General features: G+C 48.0%; 2 protein-coding genes across 2 annotated transcripts; both read left to right on the top strand.

Moving 5' to 3' along the window:
• Positions 1-5,325: 5,325 nt before the first annotated feature.
• il11a (interleukin 11a) lies at positions 5,326-15,032 on the top strand. The gene is made up of 5 exons (XM_086155692.1): positions 5,326-5,577; positions 6,199-6,359; positions 10,669-10,764; positions 10,857-11,018; positions 11,852-15,032. The coding sequence occupies exons 1-5, from the start codon at positions 5,571-5,573 to the stop codon at positions 12,029-12,031; spliced, it is 606 nt and encodes a 201-aa protein (XP_086011818.1). The 5' UTR covers positions 5,326-5,570; the 3' UTR covers positions 12,032-15,032.
• A 957-nt stretch (positions 15,033-15,989) lies between these two features.
• znf628 (zinc finger protein 628) lies at positions 15,990-26,612 on the top strand. Its single transcript, XM_086155690.1, has 9 exons — positions 15,990-16,137; positions 16,556-17,033; positions 17,834-17,906; positions 18,731-19,669; positions 20,662-20,835; positions 20,956-21,283; positions 21,383-21,537; positions 24,201-24,443; positions 24,706-26,612. The coding sequence occupies exons 2-9, from the start codon at positions 16,660-16,662 to the stop codon at positions 26,323-26,325; spliced, it is 3,906 nt and encodes a 1,301-aa protein (XP_086011816.1). The 5' UTR covers positions 15,990-16,137; positions 16,556-16,659; the 3' UTR covers positions 26,326-26,612.
• The last annotated feature ends 38 nt before the right edge of the window (positions 26,613-26,650 follow it).

Genomic DNA, 26,650 nt, shown 5'->3' with positions numbered 1-26,650 from the left:
CATTGATGGTGGGCTGGATGGATGGATGGATGGAAGGATGGATGGATGGATGGATGGATGGATGGATGGGATGGATGGATGGATGGATGGATGGATGGATGGATGGATGGATGGATGGATGGATGGATGGATGAGTCAACATGTATTGACTGGTGAATGATTGATGTTTGGATTGATTGATGGATAGACAGATGAAAACGGATGGATGGATGGATGGATGGATGGATGAACACAAGCCGGCAGCTGAGAGGGACTCGAGGTAGCACTTCCCAGAAAAGGGGAAGAGATGATGATACAAGGAGAGAGAGGGGGGGGGGGGGATGCAGACAGGACACGAGGTGACAGGGGAGGAAAGAATGTTTCGGGCGACTGAGAACGGCGGAGCAAGGAGCGGCGCGGGAGGGAGGCGCGGAGGAAAAAGCCCGAGTTCTGAGACAGTCGGGCCCTGCAGCCTGTTAACACCAGTCTGAGATGGAGGAAGCGAGGAGGCTCCATGGAAAGACTGTTTGCACAGTAAAAAGTTCCTTTTACGTGGGTTGCCTACTTCCCGTTTCGCCCCCTCGCTCCCTCGAACCTCCCCAAAGCCGCCCCCGCCGCCCCCGGCCCTTCACCTCCTTCTCATTCTCGCACTCCAACCTGTTGCTTTCTTTCGGAGGTTTTCCTCGCCGGCAAACGTGCCGCGGCGCTCGTGGAGCAGGTTCAGCGAAGAGGTTGGCGAAGAACTTACTTTTCTCTTTATTTTATGTGGGGGGGGGGGGGGGGGGTTAGGAGGGGCTGAACCACCCAGGTTCAGTCAGGGGGAGCCCTCCACCCACACACCTTCGCCCCCCAACCCCGTGTTTTTGCCTCCGTCGGGGTTGGAGAGCCAAGTCAGTAATGATGCTGGTTAATGACCTCCTTTAATGGTCTCATTAAAAAAAAGAAAAGAAAAGAAAAAAAGAAAAGCTGCAGATGCACAGCAGCCATATCTGGGGGGTGTGGGGGGGGGTTGTTTAAAATCACATCAGCAGAATGAAGGGAAACTAAAAAAAAACAAAACGAGGCGTACAACTCGAGGACCCAGGGGCCAAATTTGAGCGCCCCCCCTCATTATCACTCCATGTCGAACCATCTGCCCCCCCCACTACCACCACCCTCCCACACACACACACACACACACACGGGTGTATATGGAAATATAGCTTTATTTCTAGACTCTTAATATCTGTAAGTGGAATAGAGTCAAAAAAATTGTTGAAATAAATCAAAATACAAAGAAAAATTGATTGAATTTTTGGAAGTGTGCCAAAGGTCATAGGAGACCGCACGTGCTCAGTAGGAGCTTGACCTGGAATCTGGGAATGGGATGCATGCAACTGTGTCACTACATTTTTAACTGTTGACTTTTTGCCCCCCTGAGGGAAATTTTGCTAGAAATGAATGGAAAATGAAACACACACACACACACACACGCGGAAAAGACTGGGATTCTGTCTTTTTCATCACTTGTAAATTCACATTTCCAGAATATACCGTCTTCCCTTTATGCTACGTGAGCGTCACACTGATGACATCACTAGCGGTGACCCCCCCCCCATGGCATGCTCCCCCACCCCCCACCTCACCCAACATTTAATAAAAGTAATTTTCCTTTAAACCATTGTGTGGAACTCGACTTTGAGTCTAAGCTGTTTTTTTTTATTTTAATGACTTTTACTGTTAGTAAACCCCCCCCCAGGGAGGATTGGTATTTGGAGGCGTGGGGAGGGGGGGTTGTAGGGATCACTGACGGCGGCAGAGACCCTTAAACGCGTCACTTTACCGGACAACGATCCCCCCCCTCCGTCCCGACCCGGACCCCCACTCCACCCCCCTTCCTCCCCGTGTGTCACTATTTCTTCTTCCCCTCGTTTCTCGAGCCATTAACACACTCACTCGCTCTCTGACGTAGGTTGGAGTAAAAAGGAGGGTGTATTGGGGGTTGCGGGGGGAGTAAAGAGGTCAACGACTACCGGTCTGGAGTTAAGGGTGAGGTCACCATGGCAACCACCACCATGACCGATAGAGATGCTCCCGGCCGGAGCCGGAGAGAATGAATGGCGGGGTCACAATGACAGGGGGAAGTGGTGAAAAGAGGAGGAGGAGGAAGAGGAGGCTATGAGGAAACTTAAAAGTAACCTGTTATAGGAGAGTAAATATTAACGGTAAAAGGTCCGACCTCTGGTTTTCCCTTTGAACGTAATCTCAGGGGTTAGTTTGCTCAAGACCTTCTGGAATTCCCTGGAGGAAATGAGGCCGCTGCGTTTACCAAAATAAAAGATGAATTTATTACTAAGCACCCTTACACACACACACACACACACATAGATGCTGCGTCACAGCCAGCGCCGTCACTGTTTACAAACTCCGCCGATGAGGTAAACTGAGCCAACGCGAGACTTAACCCCCAAATCCCGCGCGTGTGTGTGTGTGTGTGTGTGTGTGTGTGTGTGTGTGTTAATCGGTGGACCGGAGCCGGAAAATTAACCCGCCGCAATAAAGTTTTATGGGGTAAAAAAGAAGAAGCAGCGGGGGTTAATCACACCAGACCCCACGACATAAACAATAAAAACAAAAAAGTACTTCCTGGTCAGTAAAGTACCCGGATTAATGACCCCGATAATCCATCAGTGGCCCCAATGGAGCCGTCAGCCAAGGTTAGAGCGATTATGGAGCAAATGTGTGCGTGTGTGTGTGGAGTTCGAGTGATTTCGTGGGCTGTGTGTGTGTGTGTGTGTGTGTGTGTGTGTGTGTGTGTGTGTGTGTGTGTGTGTGCCATGGCGCACAGGAAACCCCGCGTTAAAGAAAGAAAAAAAAATGCGTGAGTAAAGTTTGTCTGGCGGGAGCGCGTCTGTCCACGACGGCCGTGTCACGCCCCCCCCCCTCACTCTTACCCCCCACGCCCCCCCGTGATGCGTTTGAGGTCTGAAGTGTCTCACTCTGTTTCTCCTCCTATGGGTTTTTTTTTTTCTTTTTCTTCTCTTTTTTACACAGATTGGTGATGTAATGGGTAGCATATGAAGGGGGCCACACACAGACGCGCGCACACACACATGCACACACACTAACAACAACACCGATGCGCATGCACGGTACACAGACACCGCATTTATACCGCATACCCATAATTACGCACATATACTGTACGCACGCCCATTTACATAAAACCCTGGATTCCCCCTTTTCCAGCAGGGATGCACCGACTCCCCCCCCCCCACACACACACACACACATGCACACGCACGCGCGCGCACGTTTGATTCTGGACGCTGACGTCTGTGCGCGTACGCGTGTGAGTGATGGGTGAGCCGGCGGGCCCCCCAGGAGACCCTCCCCCCCACTTCCCTCCTCCTCCAAAGGGGGAGCAGGGAGAGTGACTAACTTCACTCTTTCTTTTCTTCTCCTTCTTCTTCTCCTCCAGCTGTGTCTTCAAACGCATGTTTGATGTGGGCAAATTAAAAAGGGTGAGTGTGTCAATATCTCCCCTCCACTCCTCCTCTCCCGCGTTCCCTCCATCCGCGCACCCACCCTACCACCACCACCCTCCGCTTCCCCTCCACCTCCTTATCCTCCCTTGTTTTCCTGCGCAAAAAGAAAAAAAAAAACGTTCCCCTGACCCTTGAGACTCGAACCCGACCCGCCACCCACCGTCTGACCCCGGTGAGCGTGTACGTGCACGTGCACGTGCAGCAGATGCCCGCCGGAAACGCTTTCTTATTTATTTTTTGGCCCCTATTTTGCTGCAGCGGGCCACGCTTTACTGCACCTGACTGTGTGTTTCCAGCCTGTGGTGTGCGTGTGCGTGTGAAGGAGAGAGTGATTGTGTGTGACACATACGCGCGCTCAGATAATGTGAGAAGTTTATGTTACGCTGCGGCCAGTGCGCTTTTTTTGCAGGCGCGCAGCTGCAGGGACGCGTGCACGCGTGAGCTCCCCCCCCCCCATCTTACAGGTGCGTGCACGTGTGCGCGTCCCTTTTACACACACGCACACACACACACTCCTGAGAGGCCCCCTTCTGGTCTGGACAACACCTTCTGCTGCTCCTATCCGTCTCCTCACTCTTTCCTTCGCCCTGCACGCGGAGGGAGAGAAGGAGGTTGTGTGTGTGTGCGTGTGTGTGTGTGTGTGTGTGTGTGTGTGTGTGTGTGTGTGAGTGTGTGTGAGTGTGTGAGTGGAAATAACAGGCTGCTGTCTCAGGAGGGGCTCAAGAGGGGGGGTGGAGGTAGAGAAAGGTGTACGGGTAGCAATAACAAACGCTAAGTGCGCATGCGCAGCTTGTCTGACCTCTCACCCCAATGAACCCCCGCTGTGACACTTTGACCCCCCACACCCCCAAAAAAATAAAATAAATAAAAGTGATGAATAAGAGAAGGGAGGCCAGGTGAAGTGAACAGGCGTGGCGTGGGGGGTGGATAGAATGGAGTGGAGTGGAGTGGGGTGGGGGGGGGGGGCGTGGACGCGCAAGATGCGCCGATACGCGCGGAAACAATGGGCTCCTATTATTTCTCTTTCTTTTTTTTTTTTCTCTCGTCGCCGCGGTTGATAAGAGGGAAGAGATTGGGAAGATAGGAGGATGGGGGGGGGTGTGGAGGGGTGGAGGGGTGGAGGGGGGCAGATAGGGCCGCGCAGGTAGCGGGACGCGGCGGAGGAAGTGCGGTAGATAGCGGGGGGTTGGGGGGAGGAAAGTGATAGAGGAGGAAAAAGAAAAACAAGAAAGAGAGAAAAAAAAAAAACAACGGAACAAATTTTTTTTTCAAGTTTCGCAAAGGGGGGAGGAGGAAAGAAAGAGAGAGAGAGGGAGGGGAGAGGGAGAGTGCGTGAGGACGCGCTTGCGAGTGTGCGTATGCGCATGCGCGTACGCGCGTGTTTTTATGAATGAAGTGAGTCACCGGCGATGTGTCATAGGCCCGACGTCTTTATAAAGGAAGTTTTAAACAAGCCTAAACACTTCACTGCGTGCAAAATTCGGACCCGGCGCACTCGCATCCCTCTCTCTCTCTCTCCTCTCTCCTCTCTCTCTCCCCCTTGCATGTTGTCTCCATCTCTCTCTCTCTCTCTCTCTCTCTTTCTCACACACACACACTCACACACACATACACACACACACACACACACACACATACACATACACACTCTCTCCTCTCCTCTCTCTCTCTCACAACAAACCGTCCCGGTTGTCTCTCTGCCTCTGCAGACTTCCAAGGGTCCATCTCAAAACTTTTGGCTCAAACCGGAACGAATTTTTATTCTATTTATATTTTTCAAATTTAATTTTTTTTAATTGATTTTTATTTGCCACTTCTAGTAGCCGGGCTCCGCCGCCCACCTCCTCCTCATCCACCCCCCTCCACCGGCCCCCCTCCCTCCCCTGACTCCTGACAACTTTCCCCGCTCCCTCCTGGCCGAAACGGGCGCGGAGGAGAACCGGAGGACCACGTGACGATTTCCGGAGTTTATTTATTAATTTATTTATAAGTTTTGCTGGATCTTTTTTTTTTGTTTTTTTTTTGTTCATTTTCGGACGTAAACTCTTTGGATCCGACCCGAATATGAAATGTAAGTGACGACACTCTCGAGTGTTTTTTTTATCATTATTATTATTATTGTTATTATTATTATTGTTATTATTATTATTTAAGTCATCTAAATCAGGCTTTTATTTTGAAAAGGCGCTGTGTTGTTGTGTTTTCCTTGAGTTCCTGCAAAGTTTTTAATTTTATTTATTTATTTTTTTTGGACGTCTCCGTGTCACGTGACGGAGACGGTCGGGCTCGTCTCGAGCCCCCGGTAACGGGGAAGCTCGTGAAGGAGCTCGCGCCTTCACCTGTAATTACCGGGCGCTCGCGGGCTCCGCCGCTCCCCCCTTTCATCCCCCCCCCGCACACACACCTTGTGTTTGAAGTTGAAAGGGGGGGGTGATGAATGAGCTCCCTGTTTCGGGAGCCCGACGTGGCGCGTGCGCGCGCTTTTATAATTCGAACCGTATCCGGTCGCAGGTGCCGACAATCGGACGCATTCATCCGAGGGCCTCACGCCATCTTTTTTTAAATATTTTTTTTTACAGTTCATTATCCTAGAAAAAATGTACAAATGTTTAAATTAAAAAAAAATAAATAAATAGAATAAATCACGTGACCGGAAATTCAGTTTGTTGACATCCATCTTCCGCCTCCGCAGTCCTGCTCGACTCCTCCTCGTCCCTGCTTGTGTCGCTGCTCCTGGCTCACCTGCCGGTGTTCGCCTCAGCCAGCCCGGTACCGCCGCCGCGGCGGCCCAGCGAAATGGACCGGCTCTCCAACCAGACCCGGAACCTCATCAAGCTCACGCAGGAGCTGCTGGTGAGTGGAAGTCCCCCGCCCTATCCCCGGGGGTGGGTCAGGAGTCTCAAGGCTAATGAGGGGCTAATTGCCCGATGCTAATTGAATAACTGAGAGGGGGAGGGGGGGGTGGTCTGACGTCACTCGCTCGATACAGTGTGTGGATTCCACGCATGCGCACACGCATGGTATCCGCTTTATTTTCATTTTTTTTAAATAAAAACCAACTTCTGGAGCAGCTCGCCCCCAACACACCACCCTCCCCCGTGGAGAGGTTTAAATAAAAGAACAGACAGAGAGAGAGAGACGGGGGAAAAAAACGAAAAGAAAAACCTCAGACAGATTTTGACCGGGTGATCTCACTTATTTTATCCACTTTGGATTGGGGGGGTGGATGGAGGGGGGGGGGGGGGGGGCTGACTCAGCAGCAGGTGGCAGTAGCAGGAGGATTAAACCGCAGATTTGAAAGTGGGGGGAGGAGGAGGAGGAGACATGGAAAGGTCAGGGAGTCAAAAACTGGAATACAATCCTTTCCGGAACCAGAACTTCTTTTTTTTTAAAATTATATTAATAATAAAAATAACCACACACACACACACACACACACACACACACACACACACACACACACCTGTGATGACGTGTCATAAAAATGGCGTCGTCCGAAAAAAGAAGAAAAAGAAAAGCGCACCGTCAACACTTTTACCTGCGGCCGCGCATGCGCATGTTTATACAGGAGCGCGTCCGGGCCCCGGCTGTCAGACGACCGGAAGTGCAGCTCGGGACGCCAGATTTTTTGTTTATTTTTCTTTTTACCTTTTCCTGTCTTCATTGCAGCACGTCTGCGGGTTTCGAACCGTCACGCACGGCACGCACGCGCGCGGGACGGGATCGTATCTGTCGTGGCCGCAATCATCGAGACATCTCGCCCGCTTTGCATCATGCAAATCCCCGGTGTGTGTGTTTGAGTGGGGGGGCGAAGGAACCGGTTCGCTCGGCGGATAACGGCGTTAAAAATAGCCGCGTACTCTCTCTAAGTCTCGATCGTGCGTTACGTGTGCGCGCGGGGATGGTGTGTATGTACGTGTGTGTGTGTGTGTGCGTGACGGCCCGAACCTGGGTTCCAGATGTGCAGACGGTATCATACGGTGGCCACGAACAAGGTGGATTTTATTCATAACTATTATTACTATAAGGTTTTCTTTCCTATTTTAATATATTTTATTTTTATTTTATTTTTCCTCTTTTTTTGTAATTTAAATTGTTTTGAATTCCAGCGGGGAGAGGAGACGGAGCGCGGAAAGATAAATAAGACGGGAATCCACGGAAAGTCCCCGCGAGAAAGAAAAAGCAACGACACTGATGCTTTTTAAGGGAGGGGGCGCGCACGCACACGCACGCGCGCACACACACACAGGCAGAGACGCGTCTATAGAAGTTTTCCGACAGCACTGCGTAAGCATGTGTGTGTGTGAGTGTGTGTCTGTGTGACTGCACGCATCCCTCCGCGCTTATGCATTTTTGCGGCGTGTGCGTGCGTGCGTGCGCGAAGGTTTTCTGTAAATAGACCCGTTGTTTTCTGGCGCTTTAACTTTTCAAAGTTTCCAAAGCAAAGTGGACTCGATAGAAATCAAAACCAAAATAAGAGGAGATTTATCACATTCCGGAATTTGCATTCAGGAAGAAAAAAAAAACACGTGCGTGTGGGTGCGTGCGTGCACGTGTGCGCGCGCGCGTGTGTGTGTGAGGTGGTGAGGTCATGCTCCACAATGGAAGGAGGCAAGAAAAGGATAAAGAGGCCGAATTAAAAGGCTGAGAAAAGATGGGAGTTAAAACACACACACACACACTCACACACAGACCACAAGAGATGAAGAGATGAGAGAGAGAGTGGATGACAAACCGATGTGCGTGCATGGGATTGTGTGTGTGTGTGTGTGTGTGTGTGTGTGTGTGTGTGTGTGTGTGTGTGTGTGTGTGTGTGTGTGTGTGTGTGCGCACCCGCAACAAACACCTGGAAGGAGTGGGGAGAAAGGGATGGAGGGGAGACAAAACATCAGGACGGGAGCGCAAGACGCGGGGGGGGGGGGGGGGGGGGCACAATGGCGTCCATTCATCGACCTGCACGCGCAGATACACGCACGCACACACAGGCAACACAGGGGTTTTGAAGGCAGCACCGGACAAACACACACACAACAACAACAACAATAACAACAGCAGCAGAAGCCCTAATCGTCCCGACGCTGTTATTTTCTGGAAATGACGCAGGACGCGCATCCGCTCGTTTCCCGCTCGTTACCGAATCACATGCACGAGCACGAGCATGTGCCCCGCACCAAATTGCACTTCTGATAAGTACCGTTTTTTGGGGCGGGTGAAGAAAGGAATAAGAGATTAAAAACAACAATCTGCAGCATGGAGGGTTCTTTAGCCCCCTCTGCTGGCCGCAGTGAGTACTTCCACTGTAAACAGCTGGATCGAGTACTTACGTCATGTATGGTAATAGAGTACAAGTACACAAAAGTACACAAGTACACAAAAGTCCTGCGTTTAGAAAGATAAGGAGGTTAAAGGGGATATATTCTTCAAACCACCCCTACGGCCTGCTGTGTTTGATGAGGCTTAATCAGGAATTAGATTTTACATTACTACTACTACTACTACTACTACTACTACTAATAATAATAATAATGTTGATGATTATATCATCATTATCCCATAGCTCAAGCACAGTTGGTGATTGATGAGGCATAATTCGACATTAGGTTTTATAACACTGCTACTACTACTACTATGAAAACCACTAAAACTACTACTATACAACTGCTCATAATAACAATCATCATCATCATCACAATAATGAGGCCTAATGAGGTATTAATTAGGTTTGGTATAATGATAAAATTATTAAAATAACTCTTATTATCTGTGGCATTATCTGGGAAGAATAAATGAATAATCGGAATTAGCCAACAGAATAAAAAAAAGAACAAAATAACAACCGAAGATTTAAATTACGTAATGAATACGTAAAACAAGCAGCCAGGCTTTATTTATGTTTATTATCTTGAGGGTGTGGGGGTGGGCTTGAGGTGATGACAATAACACACACACACACACACACACACACACACACACACACACACACACAAACGGACACACATCCATCCAAATACTGGGTGTCCGGTTTACAGATGGTATAAATATAATATATAAATACACATTAAAAACCCCTGAACCTTCCTTGTGGACGTCATGTTTCAAGGTTCCCAGTTGCTGCAGGGGGAGGGTGGAGTTCCTGGCTGGGGCTGGGACGGGGGCTGGGGCAGGGGCAGGGGTAGGGGTGGGGGTGGGTGAATGTCCCGCTCCGTCCACTGCGTCACCCCCGGGCTTTTTATAGCCGCCCTGGAGTTTCCCAACAGCCCAAGAGTGTGTGTGCGTGTTTGTGTTTTTGTCGGCGTTCTGAGTCAGCGGACGGAGACGCCGTTGCCATCTTTCCTCCTGCTGGAGGGACTTCCTGTGGCTTCAGGGCGCCACGGTCCCGAGAGGGAGGGGGGGGGATGCTGAGTGACAGGGGGGAGCGAGCAAAAGCAGGAGGGAGGACGAGTGAAAGGGTGAGCGGGTGAGGCAGGGGTAGATGGGGAGAGGGGGAAAGACAATACAGTGAGTGGGTATCGATAGATGATGGATGGATAGAGAGAAAGGTGGATAGATAGATAGATCGATAGATAGATAGATGGGTGAATTCATTGTGTGTTGCTCAAAAGCACTTGGACACACTAGGAGGAGCCGGGAACCGAACCTTGAATGTTCGATTGCCCTGCTTCCTGCACCGCGCCACCCTCTATGTGATAATAGATGAATAGGTAGGTGGGTAGATAGACAGCTAGATGATGGATAGATCCATGGATGATAGATAGAAAGGTGGATGCTAGATAGATATGAACGTTGATAGAAAGATAGTAGGATAGATCGGTTAATGGATGGATGGATGGATGGATGGATGGATAGATGGATAGATAGATAGATAGATAGATAGATAGATAGATAGACAGATAGATAGATAGACAGATAGATAGATAGATAGATAGATAGATAGATAGATAGATAGATAGATAGATAGATAGATAGATAGATAGATAGATAGATGGATGGATGCGTGGATGGATGGAGTTGCATGTCCTTGTGTTTCTTGTATATCATTTTTCACTCATGTCATATTTAAGCAATGTGATTGGTTCCCGTTGATGACACCTTTTCTTTTTCTTCTTCACCTCTTTCTCTTCCTCTCTGTTTCTCTCTCTCCCTTACCCTCTTCCTCTCTCAGAAGGAGCATGCCTTCGACGCCGACGTGGAGCCGCACAGGTTCCGCTCCCTGCCGGAGATGAGCAACAGATCGGCCAACAGCCTCAGTGCCCTGGAGGTAACTGTCGCCGACACCTGCGTCATCCGCAAGCTCCGCCTCTCCTGAGTGCGCCCCCCGTTAACTTTCATGTGTGTGTGTGTGTCCCGCAGCTGAAGCCCACACTATCATTGTTGCACGCTGACCTCAAGCTGTACGAGCATCACTTCGAGTGGCTCAACCGCGTGTCCAAGAAGCATCACTCCCCGTCGCTGCCCAAGCTGGCTGAGATGATCAAGGAGATGAAGGCACTCATCAGCCTCCTGCAGCGCCAGGTAGGAGCGCTATCACATGCACTTACACACACACACACACACACACACACACACACACACTCCCTGGAAGGTCAGAAATAAGCCTTTAGAATAGTGAGCAAAGTGATGCTTTTGCATGAGGAGTTAAAATGACATAAGTGGAGATCTGGGATTCATGGGTTTTTGCTAATTATTTTTGGGGTCACTGTCATACTTTTTTCTATATGTTTGCATTTTTTTTAATTTTCTGCTAAAGAAGATCATTTGTTCCAGATTTTACTTTCCTTTTTTTCATAGATTTCTGTTATAATTTCATTTCATCTAATTCATCTAATTATATATATATTTTTTTTTAAATTTTATTTTAAGTTTGCACATTTTCTTGACGCCTTTCATTCTACTGTCATTTGCATCCATTTAATTTTTTTATTCAAGAATTTAATCCAGTTTTCATTTGCAGCTATTCTAATTTATTCATCAATTGACTCATTTTAATGACAAACATTTTTTCTAGTTTCCCGTAGATCTTTCTGAAATGCTCCATAATTCATTTGATTTTGATTTAATTTTGTTTTTATTTTGAAATTTGTTGGGAAATTTCATGTTGATTTTTTTTTTCTAGTTTCTTCTGATTTACATTTTTATCTTGTGTTTTTTTTTTTGGTAGTTTCTGGTCATTTCTTCGTTTGTTTTACTTTTTAAGTAATTAATTATAATTAATAATTTTGAGTCTGTACACCAAATTACAAGTGAATAGACAAAGGAAACTACCAAAAACAAAACCATTTTAACCAGGCCAGAGTTTTATTTTGTCACAACCTTGAACATCTCTTCTTGTAACCCATCTTCTCCAGATGCACAGAGTGGACGCACCCAGCATGACCCCTGCGACCCCCTCGCTCCCGCCACACCTCCCGTACCAGTTTGACGTCCTCCAGTCCAGCCATGAGCTCCTGCAGCACTTCAAGCTCTTCTGCGACTGGGCCTTCCGGGCCTTCATCAGCCTGAAGCCCAAGATCCCAGCGGTGCAATGATGAGTGGTAAAAAAAAACAAACCAAAACTGACGGCAGCGGCTGCAGAGAATCCCGCCTCAGATTACATATCTATATATTTATAAAAAGGAAAAAAAAAAGCAATGTGGGGTGGTGGTGGAGGTGTGTGTGCGTGCGTATGTGTAGCGGGGCACGGTTACGAATGACCTGGCAGTGATACTTCAGGCTCCGTGACGATGGGGCCAGTGCTCAGACCGCAAAAAAAACAAAAAAAAACAAAAAAAAAAATCCACTCTCTCATCTTATTTATCTATTTATTTATTTATTGACTGTTCCGTAATTTATTTAATTCTATTTATTTGAAGTTGTCATGTGTCACTCATCTTTTTATTCACGTGAATTTATATTATTATTATTATTATTATTATTATTATTGCTATTATTATTATTATTATTATTTTATTTTATTATTATCATCATTATATCATTGTTGTTGTTATTATTATTAATATTATTATCTAATTTTTATCATAATGTTCCTCCTTTCTCTGTCTCTCTGTTCGTGTCTCACTGAAACACAGTAGCACTTCCTGGTAATGAAAAAGAAAATAGCTCTGATTTCAATTGGCTGGAAAAAGGTGTGTGTGTATGTGTGTGTGCGTGCGTGTGTGTGTTTCTCCAGCTGGTGGTTTTCCCAGTGGATGTAGCAAATGCTCGGGGGATTTTATTTATTTATTTGTTTGTTATTTTTGTTTCTTTCCACATCCCGCGCCACTAACAGTGCCTGTCAAAAACAGAAGATCTCGGTCGCACAAAAAAAAAAAAGAAAATCGAAGCCTTGACATTTACTGATATTTGTTCAATAAGTACGTTGATTGATCACCTCGGTTGAAGCGAACCCATGTGCCTGATCATGTAAATGAGATATTTTTTTCCCCTTTTTTCCATCATTGGCAATATTATTCCTATTCCTCAATAGTATCATCTATATATTAATTATTATTTGGATTTTATTTTATTTTTTTGAAAAAAATCAAAATAAAAATACTAAATGTTATTTTTTTTTAATCGTCAATATGATTGTCTTGAAATACATTTAAAAAATTTTTACTTTTAAAAATTTAAATGAAAACTGTTTTTCATTATTACTTCTAATCCTCGCTATTGTAATCTATAAATAGATTATTACTAAAAAAATTAAAAATAAAAATTGTCATCATTATTACAAATTATCAAAATTATAAAGAATATTGTGTTTTCTATATTACATTTGTAAAATAAAAATATCAATTATTAATATAATCTATGTAGCAATTATTACTTTTTGTGAAATGATCATAGTTAATTATATTTCTAATTATCAATAATATAATCTATATAGAGACCATTACTTTTATTTTCACTATTGTCAAAAGGACATAAATATTTATTTATTCATATTGTTTGAAATATTATTATTTTCAATATTATCAATTAATTATTTAACAAATAAACATTTTGAAGTAATATTGGCAATTATTATTTTAATATCATGAATAAGATATACCATAAATAAATATAAAAATGTATTTGGAAATAGTATCAGTGATTTTTTATTTTTATTTCAATTTGTTTTCCATTTTCTATTTAAGATGATTTTTCTTTGACTCCTTTTTAAAACAATAGTTGTTATTTTCCAAAATAATTTTTGAAGAAAACCTACTTTTCCTTGCTCTTCTTTCCTAAATTTTATTTTCCCCCAAAATGTAATCACTTTGAATAACAAAACATCTATATCTCAAAAAAAAAAAGATTGAATTTTTGTTTCATCCCCCTTTAAAAATAAAAGACCATGACACACCGTTACAGTAAAACAGTGATGTTATTTTTAATCAGTCCATTTCACAATAAAAGCCCAGGTTTATTTTTATGTACACTATAAAAAATGAAACCCTGCCCACCTCACTGTTTACTTGTGAGACACGTTTTACACTGTAAAAAATACTAACTTCAAGTGTGAATTGGAGGAACTGAAGAAAACAAATATCAATATAAAAAAATGTGTATTTATGACGAAAAATTATTTTGTGACTCCAGATTTATTCTTTTTTTTAAGATTCACAGATTCGATTTACATTTATTTAAAATCTTGTTGTTGTTTTTTTTTTTTTGGTTGCAATTTTTAATTTAAGTATGATTACCCCAAACCCCCCATGTTCGTGAGTAAACCGACTGAGGGTTTACACGTTGTCATCTTTTTTTTTTTTTTTTTTTTTTTTTTTTTTTATTTAACCCGAGACAGAAATATTATGTTTGTTGCGCGTTCGGCCGATGTTGTGGTAATGTCGTCTGACTTTGCTGAGCACTGATGGACCCTGACTGAATTCTTTGCACAGATTGATGGGGATTAGCCTTTTTTGGGAGGTTGGACTGGGGGCGCGAATGGGACGGCTGACTTTGAACGCCTGGCTTGGGAAATAAGAGACATCCTTTTTATTTCCTTATTTAATCTGAACACCCAAAGCCTTAAAATACTATGTATTGTGACACTATATTCTGTACAGATGTACATAAATGTACATGAATGTAATATGTTGTACACAGTGCCTTTTCCAGATGTATGTATGTGTGTGTGGGTGCGTGCGTGTAATGAGTTGTTTTCTACAATATTGTGTAGATTTTACTCGCTAGATCATCAAATTTTATCTCTATAATTTTTTTTGTTCATTCCTATTCTAGTATTTGTTACAGTATTGACTATTTATTTAAGTAACTTGGTGGAACTATTTATTTTATTTTTTTGGCACGGGAGCAAGTCTCCTGTCTTTTATTTTATTTTAAATATAACTTTTTATACTGTTTTTATTCTTATTTACACTCAAGCGTCGTGTTTTAAATTATTATAACATCGAGATGCCTCTTCCACACACTGATTGGCCTCAATGTGAAAATATCATGTGCCTTGGTGAAATAAATACTGCAGAATGTGCACAATGGTTTCATGTACATCCTTTTTTTTGTCTTTTCCTTTAAAAAAAAGTTAAATAGAATTCCTTGTCCAAGTTCATCTGAAACCTGAGCCACTATTTTAGTGGCGCTATTGTTCAGCTGTATCTACATCACATTTAAACTATATATGGTATTGTTTGTTTGGTGGCTCACAAGGTTCCTGGTTTAAATCTGGAGATTGAATAGGTTCATGCTGAGACTACATGTTCTCCTGTCTGGGTTTTCTCCATGTTCTCCGGGTTCCTCCCAAAATTCAAGAACTGTAGAACTGCAGGGTCACTATAGCCTGAGAGGTACATATGCAATGAATGACTGAGTAATAATATAAGATTCAGAGTGTTACCTGCAGCAAGGACACAAAGGATCAAATAAGAAGTTTTATGTATATATATATATATATACATATGTGCGTGTGTGTGTGTGTGTGTGTGTGTGTGTGTGTGTGTGTGTGTGTGTATCTGCATGCATAAATATATGAATTATAATACTTAAAATGACAATTCAAAAATGTTGTCAATCCCCTTACACACAGACATCCCTGATTCACAATCAGTTGATTGGCTTCTGCTGTCAGCAAATATAAAAACAATAGATAAACTGTTACATTGATCTCTCTCCTTTTGTCGTAAAAAAATACCGGCATCATCGTATTAGTTGGCATCAAACAAGAAATCAACTTGCTTGATTATTAAGGGCCCACCGAAGCGGTAACTTTGACAAATGTGCACACCGGAGACTACTTTTCCCAGAAGTCTTTGCGACCTGCTCAAATTAGATGCAGTTTAATTCCAAAAGCGAACCGACGCACATTTTTATTTTATTTTTAAATATTTGTTTTTTGGTGATTTTTTACGGTTTCTTTTGCTCACGTTTAAACTCTATTATTGCTTAATTACAATTATTTTTTTCGTGAACGGAATTGTTGAAAAACGTAAATCTGTCGCCGGCGATGCCAGCCAATTGCAGAGCAACGTAAATGACAGCTTGCAGCCAATCGGCGCCATCGTTCTTGGGAGGCGGCATCGGGCGGAGAACTGCTGTTAGTCTGCGCCGTGTTTATTGTTAAGGTTGTGTGGATTAACACTGCGGTACCCATCTCTCCCAAAGCGATACCGCTATTTATTTGGCTTTCAAATGAATTTGAAAATAAAAAAGCGCGGTAAGTGCGGCCGCGGCTCAAGCAAATCCTCCCGCGGGTGTTTAAAACTGTGTGTTCCGGACTGACGGCTGTCAAAAATCCCCAGGCCGGGAATTTGTTTGTGTTGATACCGGTTGAAGGCGCGTTTGCGTGTCTGCCGCGGCAACCCGCCGGTGGAGAACCGTACCGGGTCAAGCTAGCGCTAGCCCCGGTTAACGCTAGCAAGAACCGCACTGCGGGACGGTGAGAACTAGCAGTGATGTCCAACGGGAAGACGGAAAGGGGAAGGGGGGGCCGACTGGCTTCATGGCAGGGAGGGAGGGGGAGTTGGGGTGGGGATGGGGGGGCTTTTAAAGGGGTACAAGACCACCAGGAGTTGCTAGGTTACCACACTGTTTCCGCCTTAACATCCTGACAGGTCTCTGTTTGGCTTCTACAGATGGAGTCTCCAGCTGCAGAGAGGAGGAAGTGATGTGAAGCAAAGATGGCCAAACAGGAAGTCAGGGTAGATCACTCAGACTGAGCAGTGGAGCATCTGTTGCCATGGCAAACTCGGTGGCCACCTTGGCGGTTCAGTCGGAACTCCTGCCCCCTCAGTCCGCGGCGTCCCTCTCGCCATTCCCGTCACTCCTGGGCGCAGGGGAGGACGGGGAGGACGAGCGGGTGAAGACGGATGGGGAGAAGGGTGTGGTGGAGGGAGGGGAGGAGGTGGTCCTGGACATGGTCGCGCCCTCGGTCCCGGCGCCAAAGACGGAGCAGTCGGAGCATCCCTTCCAGTGCCTGGACTGCGGGAAGAGCTTTCGGTGGTTGTCCAGGCTTACACACCATCTGAGGAGCCACAACAACGAGCGGCCCTACCGGTGTAACATCTGCCCAAAGGCCTTCAAGGGCTCCTCAGCCCTCCTCTACCACCAACGGTACCCGGGATCCTAGCTTCACTCATGCCATCCCGCCCCCCATTGAACGAGATCACACTGAGAATAGATACGATACGATGGCCGAAACTCCCCCAAATCCACAGCCAGCAGCAAAAAAAACTCTTAAATCTGACACAGTTCACATTTAAAAAGCTCCAGGTCTGTTATCTGTGTCAAATGTCCAACACCCGTGGCCCATGAGAGCCTGCAGGGAATCAGACGTTTATTATACTAATCAGTGCTGCGCTCAAGTCTCTAATTTCACTTTAAAAGCTCGTAAACAGCAACCTCAGAATGACAAAAAAAACAATAATAGCAGTCAAGTCCAGAGGATGTTGTGTTGCACGGTAACTAGAAAATAGAAATACTTGTTACAACATGGATGTTGTAACAACCGAAATGTACACAAACACATGCCACTGGCCCCAAACCTGAGCATGTTAAAAACGCAGTCCTTGACATTCTTGTCAAAAAGTAATATTCATCAACCCCTTTTTTTGTTGAAGATCTCATGGATCTAAAATTGTTACCTTACTAACATAGATATTTATTTTTGTATTTAGCATACAGTAATCATAAAGTATGATTTCCTGGAGAAATGTTACCCTGTAGCCGTAGCTCTGTGCTGGTTGCTAATGTAATCCACTCACTTATCAGCACAGAACTCTTACGAAAACAAGCGATCTAAGATCTTAAAACACCTTTAGTCCCGTTGGTGCACGGCTACCCGATACATCAACCTGCTTGGGTAGAAATTCTAATGTTAGCGATGAATGACCACTGGTGTTTTTGCGTTGCAGGTCTCACTCAGGGGAGAAGCCTTACAAGTGCCAGGACTGCGGCAAAGCCTTCAAACGTTCCTCTCTGCTGCAGGTGGGACTTGGAAGTGGGATTTTTTTTTTTTTTTTTTTACATAAGTTAACATAACAATCTTTATCATGCACTCAGGGTGGTGGGGGTCACTTGGCAAGAGGCAGGGTTCATCCCCTCCTTGGTGCCAGATGATCAGAGGGCCACATATAGAGATCATATAGAGTCTCCAGTGGACTGGACCATCGGCATGTTTTTGGTCTGTAGGAGGAAACCGTAGAACTTGGAGTAATACAACCAGGGTCCTTCTTGCTATGAGGCTTCCATCTTGCTAACCAACACGCTAACATGTGACATCCGGTGTTGTACATAACTATGTCACTAACCTAGGCTAGCACAGTGGAGTCTGGAGAGGCAGTTAATTCCCCTTTTCCCAGCGTTCTCTAATTTCACTTCAATGGATATGGCTTTCCTTTTCCTTGAAGCACTGCCATCAGTCTTACGCTTGGGAGCCATAAAGTTTCTTAAAAAAGCGACTCAGATGAAAACAAAAGTACAACTGGTGATTGTAAACAAAGCCGGCTTCCCCGTATCGCGCTGCGTGACAATGTACTGTATGCCTCCGCTCGGCTAGCCAACTAGTTCCTGTGTAAAATTTGTTTTCATGTCACAAATGGCATACCTCGGAATGATTGAATAGCACTTTCTTAATTTATGGGAGATGGCGACGTAACTAGGAAACACCGTGGGTCGAGGACGTCGTAATCCAAAGACTTCCTGTAATTAATGACCGAGGGAGGCCATTAGCTGGTTATGCTAAGCTAACCAGGAGGACCCTTGAAAGCCACCCCTTTTTTCAAGACTGACTACGTATGTCCCTGTCATAGGTTCATCAGAGCGTCCACACCGGAGTGAGAACCTTCCTGTGCCCCTACTGCCCCCTGACCTTCAAATGGAGCTCCCACTACCAGTATCACCAGCGGCAGCACACCGGCGAGTGCCCGTACCGCTGCGACACCTGCCCCAAGGCCTTCAAGAACTCCAGCAGTCTCCGGCGACACAAGAACGTCCACCTGGGCCTGAAGCCGTACAGCTGCTCAGTGTGCAACAAGTCCTTCACGCAGTCCACTAACCTGCGGCAGCACATGAGGATCCACACGGGCGAGCGGCCTTATGTTTGCGGCGAGTGCGGCCGCAGCTTTACGCACTCGTCCAACCTGGCGCTGCACAGGAACTCCCACGCTGGCGCCGCAGCGAAGGAAGGGAAGGGCAGCAGCGGTGAGGAGACAAGGAAGGGGAGCGAAGTGGTGCAGGTGGTGGTGGGAGGGGAGGCGGTGACGTCGTCAATGCTGACGGACATGGTGGGGTTTGTCAGCCAGGATGGCGCGGACGGAGTCGGGGTGGGGATGGAGGAGGTGTTCCTGTCCGCTGCTCCGTCCGGGCCGAGCCCGAGCCTCCTCCCGCAGCTCGCCCTGGCGCCCCAAGCAGACAACGCCTGTGCATCCAGGGCCATCGGAACGGAAGTCCACCTGAGCACCGACACCGGCGCCAGCGTGCTGCTGTACAGCTGCGGAAGCTGCAGCCACACCTTCGGCACGCGCTCCGAGCTGGAGGAGCACCAGTCCATGCACATGGCGCCGGAGGAGGGCGGGGCTAGCGGGGCCGGGGGACCCGGGCCCGGCGTGGAGGTCGGGGACGGGCTGGTGGGCGCTGGCCACCTGCTGGCAGACTTCGAGGAGGTGGTGGAGACGACGACGGTGGCAGAGGGCGGGCACGCCACGGAGGTGCTGCTGGGGCTCGCCGAGGGAGCTGACCCGAACAACACAGTAAGGAAACACAAAATAAACCACAAACAAGCGCTTCTACACACACACACACACACACACACACATATACTAAGGAAAAAATATTTGACAAAACCCCTTCCATGACTGTAATTGTCTTTTATATACGCAAATATTTCCACAACTTTTCTCAAATACTATCTGTACTGCAGTATTTTTTTCTTGCTGTGCTTTATTTGTATTTGCGTTAAAGGTGACTAGAGCTATGCTCTCTTGCGTCACCAAGTGTCTGAGTGACGGAAGGCGGTTTTGCCCTGATTGACGATTGGTTCTCACTCCCGCCAATCAAAACATCCTCACCGTTGTCCCCGCCCCCTGTCAGTCTGTGAAAACCAGCTGCTCTTTTTTTGGGGGTTGTTTCGATTAAAAAGTCTGAGGCCCGTTCTCTGGAGAATAGTGGGCTGAACCAAGACCAGGACCATACCAAGTGAAAGTAAAACGCGTACATTATTATTTTTATTTTTATTTTTTTTGTAATACGTTTCTGATACTTTCAAAGCACCCTAAGAAAAACTCCTCCAGGTAAACGTAGCTTGACGTTTTTGTGCTTCTTTGAGCAGAACGATATATATATATATATATATATACATCATGCAAAATGGGGAAAAAGAAAACGATTTTCATGATTTGCGCCCTGCAAACAAATCCAGGAGCCAGCTCAGACGTTCCTCCTGGTCCGAGGCGGCGGCGGCTTTTCTGAGCCAAAACAAACCTCTGGTTTCCACGCCGCCGTCCAGCCGTTGGGTGCACGTTTTTTTTTTCAGAACGTAGGTCAAACCCTCCGACGGGGTCACAGCGGACAATTCGGGACGGGGTTTTGTTTCTGAAAAGCGCACAGGCTCGACGTCAACACGAGTCTGTTTCACGGCGCTGAGTAAAAGGCCGGCGTTTCCCAAAGACCCCGCGGGGGTCCCAGATGGTGACTTTTTTTGTTTGTTTGTTTTTTTTGTTTGTTTTTTGGTTTTCGCCTTTAGAGCGGCGGCGCCACCCAGGCCCAGTTTGACCTGCTGCAGAGCTTCACCAAGGTGACTCAGAGCGCCGAGGCCGCCGTGCAGCCGGACGCCAGAACCACATGGGCGGGGCTGCCGTGCGGCCACTGCAGTAAGACCTTCAAGACCAGCGGAGGCCTGAACAGACATGTGTCACTGGTGAGAAGCCGCCAACGCCGCCGCCCCCCGACACTGACGGACACTACTAAAAATATCCCCCCCTGCAGCTGATCCTCAAAACAATTTCCATCATCTTCTGCTTTTTTTTTTTCCCCCCAGATGCACTCGCTCTCGTCCCAGTCCCGCTCGCAGTTCAGCTGCTCGGCCTGCGACCGCTCCTTCCCGCTGCTGTCCTCGCTGCTCACCCACCAGCACTCGCACACCCCCGAGCAGCGGCTGCTCGCCGAAGCCGAGGCCGAGATCGTCTGCCCGCCCTCGCTGTCGCTGTCGCTACCGTTACCGTCGTCGCCCGGTCAAGCCGACAAGCCGGCGGACGGCCCGGGGGCCATCCGTGTGGACATCATTGCCGTCGGCGAGGAGCAGGAGGAGCAGCCCGCCCGAGCGCCCAAGAACGCCAAGAGGACGGTCAAGAACGCCGCCGCCGGAGGTGACACATTCACGTTTCGAGGGGGGGGGTGATCTAAGTGTGTGTGTGAACCCCACCCGCCCTGTCTCATGTCTCTGACACCCCCTTCCCCCTATGCAGAGAGGCCATACCGCTGCTCCGAGTGCGGCAAGGCCTTCAAGGGCTCGTCGGCCCTCAAGTACCACATGCGCGACCACACCGGTGAGAGGCCATACCGCTGCACTGAGTGCGGGAAGAGCTTCAAGAGGTCATCACTACTCTCCATCCACCAGAGAGTAAGTCGACCCAGCACGTTCCCGCCCCCCCCACCCACCCAGGTGGAAGCTATTACAAACAGAACCCCCTCCTAATGGAAGGGATCAGGGTCGGTCCTCCATTCCCCGTCGCTGACATCACCCAGTTTTGTTTTTTTTTCTTGCAAACATAACAGGAGCACACCGGCAAACTCATATAAAACTCAGAAGAAAGTCCAGCCAATCGGCATGCGGTTCTACGGCATGATGTCATCAACCCCAGGCCATCGCCGCAGGGGGGGGGCAAGAATGTCGGCGGAACCGAGAGGGTTTTCTTTGCTCCTCTTCCGGCGTGATTTTGATAGACAGGCGGCGGGTCATCCAATCACGGCCCACATCCAGTTTGAAAGTACACGTCCCCTTTGGCTTTCTGGATGTTCGTGCATAATGCATCATCCGCTGTGCATGTCAGGCCGACAGCTTATGAGCTGTCTTTTCAAATCTTGAAAAGATTTGGAAAAGAGTTTTTCAGAGTTGTTGGTCACAGCCTGAGATTTTACAGAGATTGTGAATCTTACAGGGTCACTGCTTACAGAACTACATATTTTCCGGACTGTAAGTCCTTCAAGCCAAGAAATGCATAATGAGAAGAAAAAAAACATAAGTTGCACTGGACTATAAGTTGCATTTTTGCGGGGAAAATTTATTTTAAAAATCATCACAAAACATATTAACTGATAGAGAGGTGGCAGCGTTGCATAAAGCAGTAACACCTAGAAGGTCCTACTGTAAAGTCATTTATATAAATCGCCTTGGTTACTGCCTGAGCGTGGAGACGTGTCTGCACCGTTGACAAGCCTCTCCCGGCAGCACCTTGTTCAAGCACCAATTTGTGAACTTCTTTCATCTAGCTTTTAGCTCGCAATTAGCTTTTTTTATTTTCTTCATTGCAGTTAGAATATCCTCCGCTTGTTGCCATTCCCTCACTAGTTTCTCGCTCGCTCCGAACTTTGTCTCCGCTGCTCGATTACCATTTTAAGCCGCATTTTTCAATACTTGGAGCTTGTAATCTGCATAATAGTATTTTTTGGGGGGGTGCATTTAGTCTTTGTCAGTTAAATTTTCAGTGGTGCAAGTAGCAGATACTGTCAGACAAGCCTACTGTAGACCGCACTCTCTGCGGCTGTCAGTGTGAAAATAACAAGCATGCAAGTCAAACCTGAGTATAAGTCGCAGGACCAGCCAAACCATGAAAAAAGTGCAACTTATAGTCGGAAAAATACAGTACAACCACATTCTTTCAGCAATTTTTTTTCCCACCATGCAATGTTTTCACCGGGTATTTTCAGAGCTGCTTTTCCTTTTCCACTTGGTTGTGATACGTCAGGGAGTTGGCAATGTACAAGATGCTTCTCTTCCTGGACATTCTGCGTTCATCCATACTGCAAACAAATACCGCTGATACTGCCCTGTTTGTCTACAAATTTCCTGTTTCCGGTTTCGTCTTAGCTCGTCTATTGGTTGTTGATTGTGTCACTTGCGATAATATCAAACATGTTAGATTAGCCCAAGACTAGGAAAAGACTGGTCTAAAATAGCTCAAATTACCACCTATTTTTTCAAATTTCCTTCCAAGTTTCAGTTTTTAGTCTGAGGCCGGGAAAACATTCAGGCGTACACCTAGCATTAGCCTCTAGCCCTAAGATTTGCATTCCCACGAGCAGTAAGGGACCACGGGTGGGACCGGTGCACTATGAACCTTGAGCTTAAAACCCAACAGAGGAAGAAGAGTTCGACAACATGCTGAGTTGGTGCCTCAACGTTCATGTTTTGCATGGGGGGAATAAGAAGCACAGACTATTAGATGGATTGAAGTGTTTTTTTTTATCCTCTCTGGACTTATTTTGGCCCAAATATTGATGTTCCTTTGCGACCCCTTGAAACCCCTGGCATAGCAGACCTTGCATCTCTTGCCATTTCTGTCTATTCTGTCGCAAGAAAACAGCAGACCAGTGAGCGCAAAAATGGCGTTCCTCATTCTCCAAGCAGTACCTGTCAATGGACATAGCCTATGAATTCCACCAATCAAAAAAAAAAAGCACCTATGTCACACAAGCTACTATGAAACTGTAAAAAGCCCCCACCATGGAGTAGGAGCTACGTAGGTTCGGGCAGCCAAGGTCCAAAGTGCCAGGTTCTTCTGCTACCTGATGGCACAGAAGAACGGTCTAGTTCCTGAAAAATTTCTTAGAACTGAAGCGCCGTTTGTCGTCTTGTTGATTTGTGAGTTTTTCTCAAACAAGCGCATCAGTGAACATTTGTCCGTGCCAGTCTGCAGGCTTGCACACGGAAGGAATTACAGGAATTACATCGCCGCCCTAGTGGCAGAATGGACACACTACACCCAAAATTTTTTAGTCACGAATCCCTATTTTCCCGGTGATGGCACTTTGAAAACCATCATATCAAGATATTTATTCACATAAAAACACAGCACTACACGAGATACCTCTGGTTTATTGATTTATTGACATTGTCCCATCAACACAAGAAGGTCCCGTACGTACGCCTCGATTGACGGGTGACCCATCCGGGATAAGCCCGCCTCTCGCCGCGGTGTGAATTTGGTTGTTTGTTTTATTTTTAAGGAACATCCAAAGACAAGAAAAAACCTTGATTGACGTGGCTCCGTCTCTTTCCCCCAGGTCCACACAGGAGTCCGGGCCTTCCAGTGCCCCCACTGCCCGCTGACCTTCAAGTGGAGCTCCCACTACCAGTACCACCTGAGGCAGCACACCGGTGAGAGGCCCTACGTCTGCAAGGAGTGCGGCAAGTCCTTCAAGAACACCAGCTGCCTGCGGCGCCACAGCCAGATGCACTCCGGGCTGCGACCGCACATCTGCTCCATCTGCTCCAAGTCCTTCTCGCAGACGTCCAACCTCAAACAGGTCCGGCGCCGCCACCCGCGCCGTTTTAGTCAGGAACATATGGACCCGAAACGGCCAATGACAGCCAGGGGTTTCACGAGGAGACGCGTGACGTCAGGCTAAGAGCCAAAAAGTAAACAGGACACACGTGTGTCGTGTCGTCGCTGTTAGCTGTAGCTGTTAGCCAGACGTCATGCTAAACCTGCCCCTTGGCTGTGATTGGCTGGTCAGGGTGAAGCCTCCGGACCGGTCAAATGACGTGTTTTTTTTCCCCTCTTTGCAGCATGAGCGCACCCACTCCGGCGAGAGGCCCTTCCAGTGCGTGCACTGCAACAAGAGCTTCACGCACTCCTCCAACCTGCAGCTCCACGTCCGCACGCACTCGTCGCGCAAGGACTTCAAGTGCCCGTACTGCGCCAAGGAGTTCGTCATGCACTCCTATCTGCAGAGGCACATCCGGACGCACGGCGGCGGCGTGCTGCTGCCGTGTCCCGGCGCCGCCGGCAAGGACGGCGTAGCGGTGAAGGCCAGCGTCGGCGGCGTGACGACCACCACCACGCTGCTCAACCCCATCACCCTGGAGGCGTCGGGGAACAACGGCAGCCTGATCGTGTCCCAGCCGGCGCTCAACATCCCTCCCAACACCTCCCAGAACTACTTCATGATCCAGACCACCAGCGGGCTGCAGCTCATCCCACTGTCACAGACTCCGCCACCACCACCGGTGCCCCCGCCCCCTCCGCCGCCGCCAACCCAGAACTTCTACCTCCTCCAGTGCCCTTCGGCTAATGGCTCCCAGTCCAGCCTGATCCTGGTCCCGACAGGAACCCCGCCTCCGGCCGCCCAGGATCCGCCGGCCCTCCCCGTCCTCCAGCCCGTCCTCAACCAAACACCAGCGCATCTCCACCAATTCCCTGCCGTGTCACCGCCACAGCGGATCATCATAGCCAACGGCAACGGCGCGAGCGTGCCCGCGGCTGCCACACCGACGCACGCCCTCCCCGCCAACTCGCTTCTGACCCGGCCCATATTAGGGAAAAGCACACGGACGGCGAGGGGCCGGCGAGGATGCAAGTCAAACGCCGGCGCGCACAAAGCGGTTCCCGCCGGCCAAAACGCGTCGTTGGCGAACTGCGTGGCGAACGCAGCGCATCCTCCCTCCGCCGCCCCACCGCCCCCGGATGCCGATTGTCCCACCGATGCCGCCGCCACCTCAGGGTCCCCGTCAGCCGTTACGACCGCCTCCATCCCGGAGGAGACGCCCTCGGGGGGGCTACGGACAGGGGAAGCCATGCAGGGAAAGCAATTCGTGTTGTGCTTCGACAACGACGGGGCGGCGAAGGAGGGTGTGAACATCAGCGAGGGCGGGGACTCGTACGTGTTGCAGTACGAGGGGGCGGCGTCGGGGGGCGTGGCAGAGGGGAAGTCACTGGTGCTGCAGTTCAAGGCCGAAGCGCAAGGAGACGGCGCAAAGGGCGGGGACAAGGGCGGGATGATGTCGCTACTGCAGGAGTGGGGTGGCGAGAAGCCGGGGGAGGGCGGCGCGGGCCAGGAGGACGGGCAGGAGTCCTACGTCCTGCACTTCCACACTGAGGCGGCGGAAGGGGAGCAGGCCCACGCCGGCTTCCCCCAGGGCGGGGACGGCGGCCTGCAGCTCTCCTGCGCCGCCGCCCAGGGCCTGGTGCCCCTGGACGGGCAGGAAGTGGTGTTCCAGGTGGGCGGCGAGGCCAAGATGGAGCAGGGCGGCGAGGAGGGCGTGCAGATGATAGCGCTCATCGAAGGGGAGGGCATGGGTGGAGAGGGGGGCGGCTGCGGAGGGGGAAGCGGCGCAGACGGCGGGGATGCTATGGAGGGCATCTTCCAGCTGGAGGGCGGAGAGGAGATTGTCATCATCGAGGTTTGAAGAGAGAAGACCCCACCGGAAGTGGACCTTAAGATGTTGACTCTAGAACTGACTTGCGCGGGCACATGCACGCACGGCCCCTCGACTCGGTGTGTTTGCACTTTAATCGGTTTGTCCCCGGAATACGAGCGAAATCATGGTACCGGAAGAACCGGACGTGTCCGAACTGATCCAGTTTAATCAAGGAAAAAACAAATCACGTTTTTTTTTTTGTTTGTTTTTGTTGACAAATGTAAATGATAATTTCCCGCGACAGTAATTATTATTAATAAATCTGTTTAAGCCTTGTTTTGATTTTTTTTTTTTTTTGTTGTATTCAACTTAC

The sequence above is a fragment of the Fistularia commersonii genome, chromosome 11 (genome assembly GCF_037954325.1).
Source record: "Fistularia commersonii isolate RoL2024-O1a breed Wild chromosome 11, RoL_Fcom_v1.0, whole genome shotgun sequence".
Classification (NCBI taxonomy): domain Eukaryota; kingdom Metazoa; phylum Chordata; class Actinopteri; order Syngnathiformes; family Fistulariidae; genus Fistularia; species Fistularia commersonii.
This window is presented reverse-complemented; position numbering and strand designations above follow the sequence as displayed.

Excerpts from the sequence above, each read along its gene's own strand:
- il11a (XM_086155692.1), top strand. Across the intron at positions 10,765-10,856 it reads ACAGCCTCAGTGCCCTGGAG|CTGAAGCCCACACTATCATT; the intron begins GTAACTGTCGCC and ends TGTGTCCCGCAG. Across the intron at positions 11,019-11,851 it reads TCAGCCTCCTGCAGCGCCAG|ATGCACAGAGTGGACGCACC; the intron begins GTAGGAGCGCTA and ends CATCTTCTCCAG.
- znf628 (XM_086155690.1), top strand. The coding sequence starts at position 16,660 with ATGGCAAACTCGGTGGCCACCTTGGCGGTTCAGTCGGAACTCCTGCCC. Across the intron at positions 17,907-18,730 it reads AACGTTCCTCTCTGCTGCAG|GTTCATCAGAGCGTCCACAC; the intron begins GTGGGACTTGGA and ends TCCCTGTCATAG. Across the intron at positions 21,284-21,382 it reads CAAGAACGCCGCCGCCGGAG|AGAGGCCATACCGCTGCTCC; the intron begins GTGACACATTCA and ends CCCCCTATGCAG.